Source organism: Cetorhinus maximus, chromosome 21 (assembly GCF_964194155.1).
Source record: "Cetorhinus maximus chromosome 21, sCetMax3.hap1.1, whole genome shotgun sequence".
In the NCBI taxonomy this organism is placed as follows: Eukaryota; Metazoa; Chordata; class Chondrichthyes; order Lamniformes; family Cetorhinidae; genus Cetorhinus; species Cetorhinus maximus.
In genome coordinates, this window is record NC_135899.1 from 66,651,117 (window position 1) to 66,669,767 (window position 18,651).

The 18,651-nt window shown below is 41.3% G+C and overlaps 1 protein-coding gene across 1 annotated transcript in view; it reads right to left on the reverse strand.

The window, feature by feature from the left end:
- Positions 1-14,680, reverse strand: part of tekt2 (tektin 2 (testicular)) — a 33,011-nt gene extending 18,331 nt beyond the window's left edge. The window contains exons 1-4 of the mRNA XM_078566288.1: positions 14,582-14,680; positions 9,186-9,360; positions 2,950-3,075; positions 1,480-1,685 (exon numbers count right to left, since the gene is read on the reverse strand). Coding sequence (XP_078422414.1) covers positions 1,480-1,685; positions 2,950-3,075; positions 9,186-9,341 — 488 coding nt within the window. The 5' untranslated portion in view covers positions 9,342-9,360; positions 14,582-14,680. The remainder of the gene's footprint in view (positions 1-1,479; positions 1,686-2,949; positions 3,076-9,185; positions 9,361-14,581) is intronic.
- Positions 14,681-18,651: the final 3,971 nt, after the last annotated feature.

Here is an 18,651-nt window from a genome sequence, read left to right on the forward strand (position 1 = left end):
CTTCAATCCTCTATGTGCAACTCCATTAGAAACAGATAGCTAAAGAAAGCATACATATAATATAACATTCAAGAACAATATCTGACAGGAAGTTTAAATCAGTAATGATAGAACCAGAGACAGAGAAATCTACAGGTGCAGGGTAGTGAGTTCAAATCTTTTGAGCTCTGACCGACAGACTCAATTACTCTTTGTTGGGAATTGGTCAGGCAATAAATGGTGTTTCATCTTTTGGAGGAGGAGGATGTTACTGGGAGCACTAGTACAAGAGGTATACCAGTTTCTAAGCCAAACACAAACTAGCCTGAATAATGTCCAGCTCCACCAGTTGATGGAGAAAACTATGTAGAGGTGTGACAGCAGCAATACTTTTTAGATATGTTTTTTAAGTGGATAGGGAAAGGAGTAATTTAATAAACCCCTGCATACTGCACTAGAGAGATCGCAAGACAAGGACTTCAATTAAAAGAGAAGTATTGCATATGGAGAATTTAAAAGTCTGAGCTAAATACTACAGAGTTCCAGAGGGTAGGACCCAGACAGCTGAACAGAGGAAGCTAAAATGTAAAGGCATCAAGGATATCCCACAGTTGCAATTATTTACAGCCTTATCACTGGTTAAGTACTGCCTGATTTTAGGGTGACCTCGTGGATTTGGTTATGTAGTAGGTACTGACAGACACCAAAGTGTATTTATATAATATTTTTAATATGGGAAATTTATCAAGCTATGTTAGAAGTGCAAACAGATGGCAAGCAGCCAAAGGAATTAAGGGAGGTGACTGAAAGCCTGTTCAAAGAGGTAGGTTTTAAAGGAAGCTTGTCGTTGAGGTAAAAGATAGATAGGTTTTGGGAGAGAGTTCAAGGATATAGGATCAGATAGCTGACTGCTTGGTCATTATGTTGGAATGGATGGAAGGAGATTGGAAAAGAGGCCAAAGTCATAAGGACACAGGGCATGGGCTAGAATGTAGGGATGGATAAATTGCAGTGGTTGGGTGAGGTAATGGAGTTTATCCTTAAATTTCAATTCAATGCACTCATGAGAATGGGGGCAAATGGTATTTGGTGAGAACAGGGCCAATAGGGCAATGAGACTGAGAGCGGACAAAATGTGGGCAGCAGAGTTTTGGAGGAGTTGAAGATCATGCAGTGTGAAGAAAAGTGAACAAAGCACTGGCAAATTTGAGCCTAAAGGTGGTAAGGGTATGTATAATCCAAAATGCAAAATCTAGGTACTTCTGCAAAAGGGTTATGGGGGGAAAATAAAAAGGAGAAAGCAAGAAATTAATCTCAGAAGTAACTCTCTAGGGATTGGCATTTGCAGAGTTCTGAATGAAAATGAACATATGATATGCCTTTAGGTTCTGGATTTGGATAATTTGTTATTGTACCTGAAGTTTTGGGTATAAATAATGGAAGATAAGTGACTAATAATCAGAAATACTCAGAAAATAGTTCACAACTGGTGGCACATACCAGAGTTGTTCAAAGGCTTCAGTGATTTTTTGCTGAAGAGCTTTCTTTGAGCCATCGATCACCTCAACTTCCTTAAGAAGCTGTTCATGCACTTCATCTGTCACAAGATCAATATCCTGTCGGCCTTCCCGTAAAGTCAGATTCTCAATGGCAACATCCAGATTCAGATTCTTGGCTTCTAAAGCAAGTTCTGCTTCCTCCTTACTCTAGAAAAGATTAAATCAAGCAGAAATCAGCATGTAGACCTAAATCTGTTCAGTTGTACATATAGAACATCCTTTCCTCCACAGGAAATTCTAATATAGCAACTCCTCTTCACAGAGCACAAAATGAGGGTGAAAAGTTACTTCTGGATGCATTAGCAGAGGACATGGAATAGGTGACCTTCCCTCTTTCTCAGCCAGGTATATGGTTGAAATGGGAGATCAAGAGAGGTGGGTATAGGAAACAAATTCATAATTAAAAAATATATAGTGCAATCATTTTTGATCAGGTTGAAAGAATTAGAAATATTCATATGCTCTATAGGTAACTTAAACACTAAATGTATCCCTGAATCATGCAGACCAGGAGGGTCTCAGATGTATCATGTGGTCTTTGTTGAACTGGTCAATCTCAACTGACGATGTAGTAAGAGCTTTACAGTTGACTTCTTGTGGTTCAGTAGAATAGGGGACTGGGAATAGTGCCTTGGTATTAACAGAGAAGTAGGAAGGATGTGGAGGAGCCCTGGAATGGGTGATTAATCCAGAAGCAGGGGTCTTGGAAGTCCTGCTGATCTAAAAGGCAGGGCATCATGCAAATAAAACTCTGCAGAGTTCCACATGGCACCCAGTCTGATTGACTACCTGGTTGGGAAACGGGTATATAAATTTAGTTGCTGTCAGTAACACATGGGAATGTTCCTCAACAGTCAATGGATGGAGGGGATTCTTTTGAATTGCAGTGAGAGGGAGGGGCAAGCTGGTGCTGGAAAATCTGCAAAATCCATGGGGATGCCAAGGCCGAGGAAGCCCAAGGACTTGTTGAAGGGGAAGGCGGGTGTTGAAATTTAGGCCTAGGATTCCCATTCCATTCAGAAAGAGGAAAGATCAAATTTGGGATCTTCATGATTGATACAACTGGGGCTGTGCCATGCAATGCACTACCCACTGTGGTATCAAGAGGTTGAACATTTTCATTTCTATCTTGTTTGGAATTAGATTCTTATAAATTATTTTTATTGCAGTACCAAAATATTTGAAGTGTTTAAAATTTCTCTTTGTTCCATTTTATGAACTTACATACTTACCCCCTCCTCAATGCTCAAATCGTGCCACTGGGTGCTCTCAAATATTGTAATTTGAATCAAAGCTCTGCCTCTCTACAGCACAGTACATGAAGCCCCAGTGTGCTGCATTACCATAATGCCCAGAGTGTGGATGTGATACTGGTTTCAACATAATTGTGGAACTTTTAGTACAAACTTACTTTGCTTAAAGCATCTATCTCAGTGTTAATGTCGCCAAGAGTGTTCTCTAAGACTTCTTTCCATCGCTCTACCTCATCCATACGTTCGGCGAGTCTGGTGCTGTTGTCTTCTTGATCCCATTTAGTCTGTGACAAAGATGAAAATGTTCACAGTTTCAACAGATATGCTTAAGTAAAGCGTAAACCCTGGCATGGAATTTTGCAATTACATTGTTGGTTTGTACATCTTTACACGAATAATGGCAGAAGGGGACTGCAGAAAAAAAGAACAAATAAAGTAACAATCAGTGCCTTTCCTATGCTCGGGAATTCCCAAATTGCATAACAGGCAGTAAATTACTGGAGACAACTTATGCACGAGGTCTTACAAATATTGAATGAGAAATGGCCATTTAATATAGGAACATGGAACTTAGGGGCCAGCTCCACCATTTGATACAATCATGGCTGATCTGGTTGTGGTTTCAACTCCGCTTTTCTGTCTACCCCCCATAACCATTGACTCCATTGTCTATCAAAAATATATCTAACTCAGCGTTGAATGCATTCAATGACCCTGTGCCCACAGCTTTCTGGGGAAGAGAATTCCACATGCTAACGATCTTCTGACAAAGAAACTTTCTCCTCATGTCTGTTTTGAAACGGAGACCTCTTATTCTTAAACTGTATCACCTAGCTCTCATCTCCCCTACAAGAGGAAATATCCTCCTGGTATCCACCCTATCAAGGCCCTCAAGATCTTATATGTTTCAAGAAGATCACCTCTCATTCTTAACTCCAATGGGTATAGGCCCAATCTGTTCAACCTTTCTTCATAAGATAAGCCCTTCATCCTAGGAATGAGCTGAGCAAACTTTCTCTGAACTGCTTCTAACACCATTATATCCTTTTTCAAATAAAGAGACCATAACTGTACACAAAATTCCAGATCTGGTCTCACCAGCTGTGGTACAGCTGCAATAAAACTTCCCTACTTTTATATTTCATTCCCCTTGTAATAAATGGCAACATTCCATTTGCCACCTTAATCACTTGATGTATCGGCATACTAACTTTGTGATTCATGTACCAGGACACCCAGATCCCTCTATACCACCAAGTTCTGCAATCTCTCTCCATTTAAATAGTATACTGCTTTTCTATTCTTCCTGCCAAAGTGGACAAGTTCACATTTTCCCATATTATACTCTGCCAATTTTTTGCTCACTCACTTAACCTATCTATAACCCTTTGCAGACTCTTTACTTCCTCATGACCACTTACTTTCCTACCTATCTTGGTGTCATTGACAAATTTAGCTACCATACATTCAGTCTCTTAATTCAAGTTATTGATATAGATTGTAAATAGTTAAGGCCTCAGCGCTGATTTCTGTGGCACTCTACAGCTTGCCAACCCAAGATAGACCCATTTGTCCCTACTCTCTGCTTCTGTTAGCTAACCAATCCTTTACCCATGTTAATATGTTACCCCTTACGCTATGTGCTTTTTTGTGTAGCGCCTTTGATGTGGTATCTTATCAAATGCCTTTTGGAAATCCAAGTACACCACATCTACAGGTTCCTCTTTATCAGCATTGCTTGTTACTTCCTCAAAAAACTCTAATAAGTTAGTTAAACACAATTTCCCTTTCACAAACCTATGTTGACTCTGTCTGATCCTATTCTGATTTTCTAAGTATCCTGCTATAACCTCCTTAATAATGGGTTCTAGCAATTTCCTTATGACGGATGTTAGGCTAACTGGCCTACAGTTTCCTGCATTCTGTCTCCCTCCTTTCTTGAATAAAGATGTTGCATTTGCTATTTTTCAATCCCACTGGGACCCTGCCAGAATCGAAGGAATTTTGGAAGATTATAACCAATGCCTCTACAATCTGGGCTGACACTTATTTTAAGAGCCTAGGATGCAGGCCATCTGATCCTGTAGAATTGTCAGCCTTTAGGTCCAATAGTTTTCCCAGCACCTTATTCCTGATGATGGTGATTGTTTTAAGTTCCTGCCTCCCTTTCACCTCTCGATTTTCTAGTATCTTTTGGAAGTTTTTTCAGTTTTCTGCAGTGAAGACAGACGCAAAATCCTGGTTAAACACTTTTGCCATTTCCTTGTTTTGCATTATCAATTCTTTAGACTCACTCGCTAGAGAGCCAACACTAGCTTTAGTTACTCTTTTCCTATTTAAACACTTGTAGAAACTCTTACTATCTGTTTTTATATTACTAGCTAGCTTTCCCTCATACTCTATTTTCTCCCTCTTTTTTTTGTCATTCTTTGTTGGGTTCTTAAAATCTGTCCAATCTTCTGACCGACCACTAATCTTTGAAGGAAACACTGTACAAATCTACAATTTGATACAATCCTTAATTTCCTTATTTAGCCACAGATGCTGCAATTTTCTCAGAGTCTTTCTTTCTAACTGGGATAAATCTTTGCTGAGAGTTATTAAATATCTCCTTGAAAGTCTGCCACTACATATCTATTGTCCTATCTTTTAACCCAGTTTCCCAGTTCACTTCAGCCAGCTCTGCCTTCATACCCTTATAGTTGCCTTTTTTAGTTTTAAAATACTAGTCTTAGACCTACACTTCTCCCCTTCAAATGGAACATGAAATTCTATCATGTTATGATCGCCGTCACCAAGAAGCTCCTTTGCCACGAGGTTATTGATTAATCTTGTCTCATTGCACATTACTAGGTCTAGAATAGTCTGTTTCTTGGTTTGATCTAGGACATACTGCTCTAAGAATTTGGCCCAAATACACTCTACAAACTCATTTTCCAGGCTACTTTTGCCAATCTGCTATGTATAATCTCCATGTAGATTGAAGTCATCCATGATTATTGCAGTGCCTTTCTTGCATGCCCCACTTATTCTTCCTGTATACTCTGTCCTACAGTGTAAGTACTGTTAGGGGGCCTATAAACTACCCCCACAAGTGACTCCTTACCTTTTCTAATTCTTATCTCTACCCAAACTGATTCCACATCTTGCTCTTTTATGTTTTGGTAACGTTGGTTGATGAATGATTGTTGTCCATGATATCAGGAGAACGCTCCGCTTTTCTTTGAATGTCTCCACAAGATCTTTTGAAACACCTCAATAAGGTCTTGATTTAACATCTCATCCAGACAGCAGCAGCTCCAATAATCCAACGCTTTAGCAATATTGCACCGAGTGGAACAGTGGATTATCACATTGCTCTGTTGCTCTAGTACCTGGTTTTGAGTCTAGCCAAGACTTATCAAAGTTACCTAATTGCTCGTTTTACACACAAAACCTTTGGCGCCAGCAAAAATCTTGGGTCACGGGTAATACAATAAAGGGAACAAGAAAAATGTACAACAGAGGTGCAAGGAAATTGCTGTAGAAATACTACAAAGCGTGTGAATTGGTTTTAGGATTACAACTATTTGAAAGCTAGAAACATGATTATATGTATGAATTAAATTCTAGTCAGTTGTTAAGTACTAAAGAAACTAGACTGATTTCTGGTTCAGTAAAAAGATTTCAACAATAATCAGCTGGTGTGATCACTGAAACAAATGCATTTATATGCTTTTGATACAGTTAGTCGAAAAAATACTTCTGCGTTACCTAATCATAGAATAATGGGGTACAGAAGGAGACCATTCAGCCCATTATTATGTCTGTGCTGGCTCTTTGAAAGTACTATTCAATTAGTCTCACTCTCCTGCTGCTTTGCCATAGCCCTAATTACATGATAAACGTTTTGTTTCTATAGAAAGATGAGGTAAGTGGGCTGAATAACTTCCCTCATGTGTAGTCCTTGAGAACATGAAATGGGGGAAAAGATCACTTTGGATCACCCAGCTGAAGGCTTGCATCATTTGTATTGAGAAATAAATGTATTGGAATACGGTGAGAGAGAGAGATGGAAAGTAAAAATTTCCATAAAATTAAAGGAAAAACTATAGTTCTTATTGATTGCATATATTGATCTTGAGGGATATAGCTCTGTCCATGCTACTGGACAAATACAGTGGGGGTGTAATGTGTTACCTTTCCAGAAGATCAACATGCAGATGAAGACTAAGTGAATACATGGACAATGTTACGCAATATTGTTATTTTTAAAGTTTCCAGTTCTTAAAAAATTAATTCATGGGATGTGGGCTTTGCTGGCTGGGCCAGCATTTATTGCCCATCCCTAGTTGCCCTTGAAAAGGTGATGGTGAGTTTCCTTTTTGAACCACTGGAGAATTCCTGCAGTGCATCTTGTAGATGGTACACACTGCTGCTACTGTGCGTCGGTGGAGGAGGGAGTGAATGTTTGTGGATGTGGTGTCAATCAAGCGGGCTGCTTTGTCCTGGACGGTGTCAAGCTTCTTGAGTGTTGTAGGAACTGCACTCATCCAGGCAGGTAGAGGGTATTCCATCACACTCCTGACTTGTGCCTTGTACATGGTGGACAGGCTAAGGGAAGTCAGGAGGTGAGTTACTCGTCACAGGATTCCTAGCCTCTGACCTGCTCTTGCAGCCACAGAATTTATATGGTTAGTCCAGTGAAGCTGTATAATACATGTCTCAATAGGCCTGACCTTCTGCAGAGTGGCAAGTTGGATTGCCACTCCGCCCCTAGTTTCTTACCTGAAATGTTTTTAGATCCTATCTCGCCTGACATTCCAACTCAGGCTGGGTGGGATTCAGGCAGTGTAGCATGCCCCGGCGCCTGGTGTTGAGGGCAGTTCAGTCGGATGTAAGGAACGTTGGTGTCGGTGGGGGAGAGTCATGTCAGACCTTGGGGGTGGGGTGTCAGGTTGAGTTGTGCCTCAGGCAGGGGGTTGGGTTGGGTCAGGCCTCGGGGCATTGTGGGGGGGGGGGGGGGGGGGGTGGGGGGGTGGTCGGGAAGGGTAGTGGAAATCAGGAGTTGGGTCTGGGGGGAGTAAGGGGAAGTCCCGGTGGTGGGGGAGGGGGCCAGTCCCTTGTGAGGAGGGGACAATCCTCTGGTCAGTCCCCAGGTGGGGGTTGGTTGGTTGGTGGGTGGGTGGGTGGGAGAAGTCTCCAGGCGTTCGGGATGTGGGGGTTGTCCCGTTGGGGTCAGCGTGGGTCTGTACAGTAGTTACCCAGATGTTAAAACTGGTTTTAATCCTTTTAAGTTTTTCTGAGTAACTATTAATGTAACACAGTTGGAACCATCTGAAGTTTGAGTGTTAAAATCATGTTTTCCAGATGGTTCCCAGTGCAGGGCAATTGCCCAAGGGAAGTTTGCACTTTCCAGGCAATTGCCATGCAAACTTTACCTGGGAACTTCCCGGGGCAGGGAGGGTGGGTTTCCCAGCACATCTTTGGGGTACCACCCAATTACACTGACCTGGAGCTCGGAAGTTGTGGCCAAATGTCTTGATCAATTCAGGGGGGAACACATAAAAATATATTTTGGCCCTGATTTTATGGGCAGTGGCGAACAAATGATGGAAGCCGTTCATTACATTTGCCCACAGACTCTCTGTGGGCTTTTACATTGAAACCCTGAATACTGAAGAAGCCTTACTGTGGCTAGCAAGGCCAATCATGTATAGATAGAGAGAGAGAGAGAAAAAAGTATCTTTTTCAAAAATCTCCAGCGATAATTGAAATTTGAAGGAATGAAGTTACACACTTGTAAATGTTAATTTTCAAAGCTACTGCCAAATAAGTTCTCTAGCAAAGACTCATCACACTATTAAAAACTCAGTTTCACCAGAATGGACAAGCTTGAACTTTTTCTGGTATGTTTACTGGGCATCTATCACGCAAGCATCTCAACTTCACACCATTCCATATGTTTCCATGCAGTTATTTGGCAAGAAATCTACATAGCAAAACTTCTAGAGGAGCAGTGCAACTCAGAGCAATGTTCAGATTTCTGCCTTTAACTGCACATATGCGGATGCGAAATGTTTCTTTCTGATTTACTCCTTAATAACTGAGCGCTGATAATTCACTTATTTCTAGCACAAAATTGGGGCCATTATCTTCCTGCCTTCCTGTTGTTGAAACTTTAAAAATGCTTTCTGTGTCTTATGTTTACTCAGAATTTATCTTCAAAAAGTTGTATCTTCCTCAAAATTCCACATTATTCAGCATCCGTGTTTTTGTAATTGTAAACCACACTGCTTCAAATTGAGCATCTTTGTTTCATTGGGTCACCCACAATCCATCAAGAAATTAGAAAATGCAATTGTGCATTAACTCATTCATTAACAGTATGTTTAAATCTGGTCTTAACTCTTACCTGATTGTTGGTTTCATTCCGCAGGGTCCTGCCTTCTTGGCGTATCTGATGGGACATATAACGCTGTCTTTCTGAATTGGTTGAAATCTGGTTATTGTTGGAGAACCAGTCTGGAACAGAGTACCTTTGAGCTGCCTTTAAACTTAGCGTTGCCATTTTGCCACTGCGAAATCAACTGAAAAAAACACCTTCAGAATTATTAAAAGGGTTGACTAGGACTGAGCACTTTCTCCTCAGTTATTGACATTGTATATTTGTTCTTAGGATGCTTTGGACAAGAACAAATCGCATTCTAATAGTAATGAAATTGGGCATTCAGACTGAATACTCCGGAAAACAAAGTATCAATCCAATTGAAGGGTTTGGATGACGAACACAAAAGCAAACTTGAATAGTTAATACATAAACTCTAGGCCTGAATAACTGTCTGTAATACTGTCATACATTTTGTTTCTTTCAACTCTCATGGCCACAGTTTCTTTATTCTCTCACAACTCTAACCAACAGCTACAACTTTGTACCTCTAACCTTAGTGATCTTTTATCTGTGACATTGTTGGTCCCACTATCTCTTCTGGTATCAAATGGAAGTTCCACATCTCCTCTATTCCTACAACTGCCTCAAGATATTTGGTTGTCTGCTTCAGTTTTGCAATTTTTAAACTCTCCATGAACCTATAGTTATCTAAGACTCAAATTATTACTCCAATTATGCAGCAGGGCAGAATACAACATTTTTTATCCATGAAGTGAGCTTTCTCTCACCTCTAAACTCAAGCTTCTGTGTTTCAATTCTTCTTCTCTCTCTTTTGATGCTTCTATAGTTAGTGCACCTCTGAACTTTCCTATTGTGATGTAAATACATCATTGCCCCATGGCTTTCCTTTTCCCTGCATCCTCGCAGTAGTTAGTAGTAGGGGAGAGAAGGAAGGAAGGAATAAACTTTCATGTAAGAACATCTTTCACACACTAAATGTTTCAAAGCACTTCGCCACCAATGAATAGCTTATGAAATACGGTCACTGTTGTCATGTAAACAAAAGTAGAAGATAAATTAGTTAGGTGGTCATTGTAAAGGTGGTCTTTGAAGGAGGTGACAAAGTAAAAAGGTTTATGAAGAGAATTGCAGAGTACGGGCTGTGATGGATGAAGACTCCATGCTGATGCATTGGACTGGAGAGGGAAGCAAACTTACAGTAGACCAGAATCAGAAAAGCAGTGGGCAGGTCACATAAAATATCATGTAGGGGTGTGGAACAGCAACAACTTATATTTATATAGCACCACTAATGTAATGAAATGTCCCAAAATGCTTTATAGAAGGACCATTATAAAACAAAGTATGACACTGAGTCACATGAGGAGATATTAGGTCAGATGACCAAAAGCTTGGTCATAGAGAGAGGTTTTAAGAAGTGTCGTAAAGGAGGAAAGTGAGGTAGAGAGGCAGAGGGGTGTAGGGAGAGAATTCCAGAGCTTGGGGCATCGACAACTGAAGGAAGTTGTAAAAATAGGGAGAGATAGCTTTCCCTTCATCCTTCAGGCTAGATTCTTTTAAAATCACAAACGAATTTCTTTAATTACTGCTCCATGATTGACATTGTTTTCTTTCAAATTTTTTTCAAGTTTGGTGATGTCCTGCAATTTGGCTCTTGACCATGTGACCAGGAGTACACCATATGGCCCCTCAAGCCTGCTCTGACATTCAATATAATCATGGGTGATCTCTTGCCTTAACTCCACCACTTTCCTACCATTCCCCATATCCCTTGGTTCCCAAAGTTTTATCTATCTCAGCCTTAAATATACTCAATGATGGAGCATACACAACCTTCTTGGGTAGAAGGTTGACCAGGCTAATACCTGGAATGGGTGGGTTGTTTTATGAGGAAAGGTTAGACAGACTAGGCTTGTATCCACTGGAATTTAGAAGAGTAAGAGGCGACTTGATTGAAACCTTTAAGATCCTGAAGGGTCTTGACAGGGTCGATGCGGAGAGAATATTTCCTCTTGCAGAAGAATCTAGAACTAAAGGTCATTGTTTAAAAATAAGGGGTTGCCCATTTAAAACAAATGAGGCAAAATTTTTTCACTCAGAGGGTCGTGAGTCTTTAGAACTCTCCTCCTGAAAAGATGGTGGAAGCAGTCTTTGAATATTTTTAAGGCAGAGGTGGATAGATTCTTGATAGGCAAGAGGGTGATAGGTTATCAGCGGCAGGTGGGATGCAGATTTCAGGTTACTATCAGATCAGCCATGATCTTATTAAATGGCACAGCAGGCTCGAGGGGTTGAATGACCTACTCCTGCTCCTTGTTTGTATGTTCGTAAATAATTCCATAGATTCATAACCCTCTTGAGTGTAGAAATTTCACCTCATCTTAGTCCTAAATGGTCAACCCGTTTTTCTGAAACTTTCCTCCCTGCTCCAGACACCCCAGCCAGGGGAAAAAAACCTCTGTGTCTACCCTGTTAAGTCTCTTAAAAATCTTGAATGTTTCAATGAGATCACCACCCATTCTTCTAAGCTCCGGAGACTGTAGGCCCAATTTACTCAGCCTCTCATCACAGGATAACCTTCTCAACCCAGGAACCAATCTTGTGAAACCTTCACTGTACCACCTCCAATGTAAGTAAATCTTGCCAACATGCATTTGCCTTCCTGATTGCTTGCTGTACCTGCATGCTAACTTTGTGTGTTCCTAGTACAAGCGCATCCATGTCTCACTGAACATCGACATTTAGAAGGTTCGTGCCTTTTAAAAAACATCCTGCTTTTTTATTCTTACTATCTAAGTGAATAACCTCACACTCCTCCACATTATACTCCTTCTGCCATCTGGTTGCCCACTCACTTAACAACAACTTATATTAATCTAGTGTCTTTAATGTAATAAAATGTACCAAGGCGCTTCATAGGAGTGTTATAAAACAAGTTATGACATCAAGCCACATAAGGAGATATTTAGTCTGATGACCAAAAGCTTGGTTAAAGAGTTAAGTTTTAAGGAGTGTCTTAAAGGAGGAAAGTGAGGCCGTGAAGTGGGGAGATGTCGGAGGGACTTCCAGATCTTGGGGCCTAGGCAACTGACATCAGGGGCACCAATTGTGCAAAGATTAAAATCAGGGAGGCACCAGAAGACACTACCCCCCACCCACCCACCCACCTTAAACCAATTTATATTTCTCCCTTCTTCTAACTATGCTTCAGTTCTGCCGAAGGGCCATGAAGGCTCGAAACGTTAACTGATTTCTTCTCCGCCGATGCTGCCAGACTTGCTGAGTTTTTCCAGGTAATTCTGTTTTTGTTTAGAATTATAGAAGTGCAGAGATTACAGAGATCGAGAGGTGCAAGGCCACAGAGGGATTTGAAAACAAAGATGAGAATTTTAAAATCAAACGTTGCTTGACCAGGAGCCAATGTTGGTCAGTGAGCACAGGGGTGTTAGGTGAAAGGGACAGTGAGAGTTAAGACAAGGGTAGCAGAGTTTTGGATTATCTCAAGTTTACAGAGGGTAGAATGTGGGAAATTAGCCAGGGCTGGGTTGGAACAGTCAAGTCTAGACATAATGAAGTCATGAATGAGGGAATCAGCAGTAGATGAGCTGAGATGGGGTGAAGTTGGGTGATATTATGGAGGTGGAAAAAGGCGATCTTAGTGATGGCACGAATATGAGGTCTGAAGTTAATCCCGGGATCAACCTGTCTATATCTCTTTGCAACTTCTTTGTGTCCTCCTCACAGCCTACAATCTCACCTAGCTTTGTATCATCAGCGAACTTGGATACATTATTCTTGGCCTTTTTGCCTAAGTCATAACATAGGTTGTAAATAGTTGAGGCCCTAGAACTGATCCTTGTGTCACTCCACTAGTTACAGCCTGCCGACTTGAAAATGTTCTGTTTATTCCTACTCTCTGCTTTCTGTCCATTAGCTAATCCTTCATTCATGCTAATAGATTATCCCCAACTCCATGAACTCTTATCTTGCATATTAACCTCTTGTGTGGGACCTTATCTACTGTGTTTTCAAAATCCAAGTAAACTACACCTACTGGCCCCCCTTCTTGCACCCTACTAGTTACATACTGAAAAAGTTCTAATAAATTTGTCAAACATAGTTTCACTTTCGTAAAACCACGTTGACTTTGTCTGAGCATATTATGATTTTTCTAAGTGCATTGTTAAGACTTTCATAATAATGAATTGCAGCATTTTCACAATGATTCATGACAGGCTAACTGGCCTGTAGTTCCCTCACAAAGCCTGATAAAGTGTTGGTAAGTGCCTGGGTTTCCTGTTTTCTCTCTCCTTGAATAGAGTTGCTACATATGCTAACTTCCAATCTTCTGGGACCATTCTAGAATCTAGGGAATTTTGGAAGATCGTAGCCAGTGCATCCACTATCACTGCAGCTACCTCTTTTAGAACACTATGAAGCAAGCCATCAGGTCCTATAAATTTTATTGGGTTTTAGTCCCTTAAGTTTCCCTAATAGTTTTTCTCTGCTGATATGAATTATTTTAAGTTCCACACTCTTATTAGCCCTTGGTTACCCTCTATTTCTGGTATGTAATTTATGTCTTCCACAATGAAGACAGACAGAAAGTGTTTTTTCAATGTTTCTGGCATTTCCTCATTCCTCATGATAGTTTCTCCTGTCTCGGCCTCTCAGGGGCCAAACATTTACTTTAGCTACTCATTTTTTGTACTTGAAAAAGCTCTTACAAGAGTTTTTTTTCTATTCCTGATTGGTTTACTCTCATTCTATTTTCCCTTTTTATCAATCTTTTGGTTGTCCTTTGCTGGTTTTAAAATTAGAAAGTACGGTATGAAAATGATTTTTCTTACAAGTTTCCATCAGATTTGTTTCCCATTCATCAACGTTTTTGGGTTATAGTTCTAATGAAATCTGCAGCCCTCTGGTTCATTTGCCAAATAGGATATTCTCCAATTATGATCTTGGATTTGAATATTAACATGCAAGCTAGCTACATGAAGCTCACCATTACAGAGCCAGATTTGGTTTTTCACCCAATGTCCTTCCAAGTACACTTTCCAGCACAAGCCATTAGAAGCAACCAAGACCAGGAATCTTTGTTGATTTTTCCCTTTCTGACCCTAGTGGCTGCTAGTGCTGCCTGGGTTGGGATCAGGTCATTCAGGACAATCTGGAACCTTTCTGCTTTTTGCTCGGCTGCGGAGCAACCTATTGGAGTTTTTGCCTTGCCACTCGAAAAGATGAACATTTCCCAACGTTGAGTCTTCCTGCAGTAGTTGAATGAAGGCAGTAATATTATCATTTGAAGATTCGACTCGACGAAACGAAAATAAACGTTTTCTATTACTTAGGCACACGCTAAGAAAGTGCACCACATTTGGGTACATTTGGGCACTTACCAACACTTTTACCGGGCTTTGAGGGGGCTGTTGTTGAGGGGCTCTGGACCACGGTCCCGATTAAGCCACCTTCTCGATTCTCCGCCCGGCCTTCCAGCCGCTCCTCCCCCAAACACGAGCGCCGTTGCTCGGAGACCGGACCCTTCGCACCAATCAGAAAAGCGATACTTCGACAAACACAACCATGGCAACTGAAAAATGCGACAATAAGTCGGCGCCACACATGGGCCACTGGGTCGATAACTTAAACTCCGCACTTGTTGATGCTGTTTTGATGAGAGAAGGCAGCCTTTGAAAATTTAGCCAAGATCCGCAAAAGACTTAAAAAATATTTTTCAGGCGAGGTCATTAGATCCAGTCCCAGCCGGCTGTAAATGCAACAATTATTAAAACCTGAAGTGACCCGAATTCAGACAAGAGCTTGAAATTCAGCACAATCTAAACTAAAAATAACATTGAAGAACCCGGAGCAAGATGTGTGAGGCGAATAAAACAATCCATGCAAGGTATGGCTAATAAAATATTTGGACCAAAAAAAAATAAAATGCTGGAAACACTCAACAGGTCAGGCAGACTTTCCCTTTCCGGGGCAAAAACAGAATTACCTGGAAAAACTCAGCAGGAGAAGAACAAAGTTGACGTTTCGAGTCCTCGTGACCCTTCAACAGAACTGAGTGAAAATAGGAGAGGGGTGAAATATAAGCTGGTTTAAGGCAGGCGGGGGGGTGGTTGTCGGGACAAGCAAGCAGTGATAGGAGCAGATAATCAAAAGATGTCACAGACAAAAGGATCAAAGAGGTGTTGAAGGTGGTGATATTATCTAAACGAATGTGCTAATTAAGAATGGATGGCAGGACACACAAGGTACAGCTCTAGTGGGGGTGGGGTGGAAAGACTGACAGGGTATTACAGTTATAGATTTAAAAATAACAGAAATAGGTGGGAAAAGAAAAATCTATATAAATTATTGGAAAAAACAAAAGGGAGGGGGAAGAAGCGGAAAGGGGGTGGGGATGGAGGAGGGAGTTCAAGATCTAAAGTTGTTGAATTCAATATTCAGTCTGGAAGGCTGTAAAGTGCCTAGTCGGAAGATGAGGTGCTGTTCCTCCAGTTTGCGTTGAGCTTCACTGGAACAATGCAGCAAGCCAAGGACAGACGTGGGCAAGAGAGCAGGGTGGAGTGTTAAAATGGCAAGCGACAGGGTGGTTTGGGTCTTTCTTGCGGACAGACCGCAGGTGTTCTGCAAAGCGGTCGCCCAGTTTGCGTTTGGTCTCTCCAATGTAGAGGAGACCGCATTGGGAGCAACGAATGCAGTAGACTAAGTTAGGGGAAATGCAAGTGAAATGCTGCTTCACTTGAAAGGAGTGTTTGGGCCCTTGGACAGTGAGGGGAGAGGAAGTGAAGGGGCAGGTGTTGCATCTTTTGCGTATGCATGGGGAGGTGCCGTAGGTGGGGGTTGAGGAGTAGGGGATGATGGAGGAGTGGACCAGGGTGTCCCGGAGGGAACGATCCCTACGGAATGCCACCAGGGGGGGTGAAGGGAAGATGTGTTTGGTGGTGGCATCATGCTGGAGTTGGCGGAAATGGCGGAGGATGATTCTTTGAATGCGGAGGCTGGTGGGGTGATAAGTGAGGACAAGGGGGACCCTATCATGTTTCTGGGAGGGAGGAGAAGACGTGAGGGCGGATGCGCGGGAGATAGGCCGGACACAGTTGAGGGCCCTGTCAATGACCGTGGTGTTTTTTGTTTTTGTTTTTTGTTTCCCTTTCTGAGGCACGTGAAATGATTGTTACAACCAAAGTAAAAACCTGTTCACAAGGGGCGCCGAATAAGCATCATCCCCGTGTATTAGAACATACATCAATATAACATCTCTGTAACGGAATCTAAGATTGGGCATTTATCCCCTGTGAAATCGCTATGCATATTCCTGGTCTACCATTTAGATAGGAAAGTATGAACAGATCTGGTCCGGTCAGTGGAATACACAAATGCACACGATAGACTAAGCCGTATTTCATGTCAACACAAAAAACTGGCGAAATATTAGGAACCTGGAGAGCACATGCAAAATCCTTCCTCTTAAACACCTGGGGCTTTGCAGCTTTTTACTTGGCGCTACATTTACCCTGCTCTCACATACAAAGGCATGACTTACGCATTAACACCAATATAGCTTCGACCCACTTGTGCAAAACGCAGCCTTCACCAAACTTTAACACCTGAATGAATGGTGCTTCTATGTTTCAGGTGAAAAATGTATGTTCACTTTTCAGCCACTATAACTGTACGACATGAGTCGAGAAAGGGAAGAAGGTTTGTTGCACCTATGTTTTAGTAACTGCTACACCGACCATTCAGTTGGTGGTGATGCTATGGTGCCATTCCGAATGCTTCCGAAAGGTTAGATTCAGTTCAGTTCTCTGCAAGCAACTGCTCACTCAGGTGTGCTGGTGTGTTACAGGTGACTTCCTTTCCATCACATGGCTGACCATGAATCTCTCCCACTCTTACTGCCTGTTATTAGCAAGCATATATTGGAAGGACAAGCAGGTTGCTAATCAGCCCTATTTTCAGGCCTATTATGAGTGCACTTTCCATGGCCATCAAGCCCTGGAGTGGGACTCAAACCCAGAGCTTCTGGCTCAGAGGCAGGGACGCTACCCACTGCACCACAAGATCTCCATACATACTCAGAGGTGTAAAATGTAGTACAAGGGTCTGGCATAGAAAGGGTTAACGTGTGACTGGATACAGTACCACCCACACTGTCCTGTACAAGACTGCCCTCAAGTCATGTGTGCCTTTACATCACAGAGATGTGTGTCGAGGCAAGTAAGGTTAGCTTAGACCTGATACTGTATATATGTATAAAGTTTCAAATCGTTAATCAACACTTACTGTTAAACTTTACAAGACTCAGAACCTCTTCATAAGACCTACCGAACTACACACATCTTACACATAAAGCAGTGGTTGAACGTGTGGAAGTATATCCACTTTTACAATTAAAATTAAATAATCTATTAGTTGACACACAAAAGAGGTCTAGGTGACCTGACCATGCTTCCCTTTCCTGCTCCCAGTAAGTGTTTAATTTTGACAATATATTTTGAGTGTTAACATGAAACAATATAATTAATTTTATCACATGAATCATCACAGGTAAAAACATTCTTGGGGACCATGACTCAAACCCTGGTTGGGCAGTATACCACTTCTAAAATCGTCATTATACCACTATCGTGAACATCAGTAGGCACTTTAAAATAAATGATCTGACCTGCTTTACTGGAACTGGCAATAGCAGAATGTGGATAGGACATGTGAAGCTATCTCTCTCTGCAACCACAATAATCAACTCTAGTGAACACCGGCTGCTAATATAATTCCCATGGACAGTTGGATAAGGAGTTCATGTTGAAGTTCAATGAATGAGAATGATAATTTCGGTTTTCCTTTTCAAAAATGTAGTTTAAAAGTTATGTATTTTGCACAGTATCAGAAGTTATTTCTACCAAGAATGAATTTGCAATAAAGTATTTGTAATCCTTCAGAAAGGTACATGGCTTCTAAAAGAAACAAATCACTATTTCAAAGAAGAGCAGGAGAATTATCCCTGGTGTCATGACCAATATTTATGTCTCAGTCGACATCACAAAAACAGATTATCTGGTCATAATCATATTCTATTTGTGGAAGTTTGCTGTATGCAAATTGGCCCCATTTCCTATTTTATAACAGTAACTACACTTCAGAAAGTAATCCATTAGCTTTAAAGTGCTTTGAGATGTGCAGCGATTATGAAAAGCACTATATAACTGCGAGTCTGCCTTTCTTTAAAACATATGGGAACAAAGTATAAGGTATTCAGAAATCCTGCATGACATCTGCAGAGTTTCCACTCCTGAGCCCAGACACTTATCCTGTCCATGAAGACCAGCATGTTTACTTCCAAAGCTAACAGGATATAGAGATAGGTTCAACCTCCTGTCACTGCTGCTGCATATTATTTCCTGCAAGAGACAGTGTGTTAGTGATGGCCTTGTGAGGCATTTTGAGAATGTGG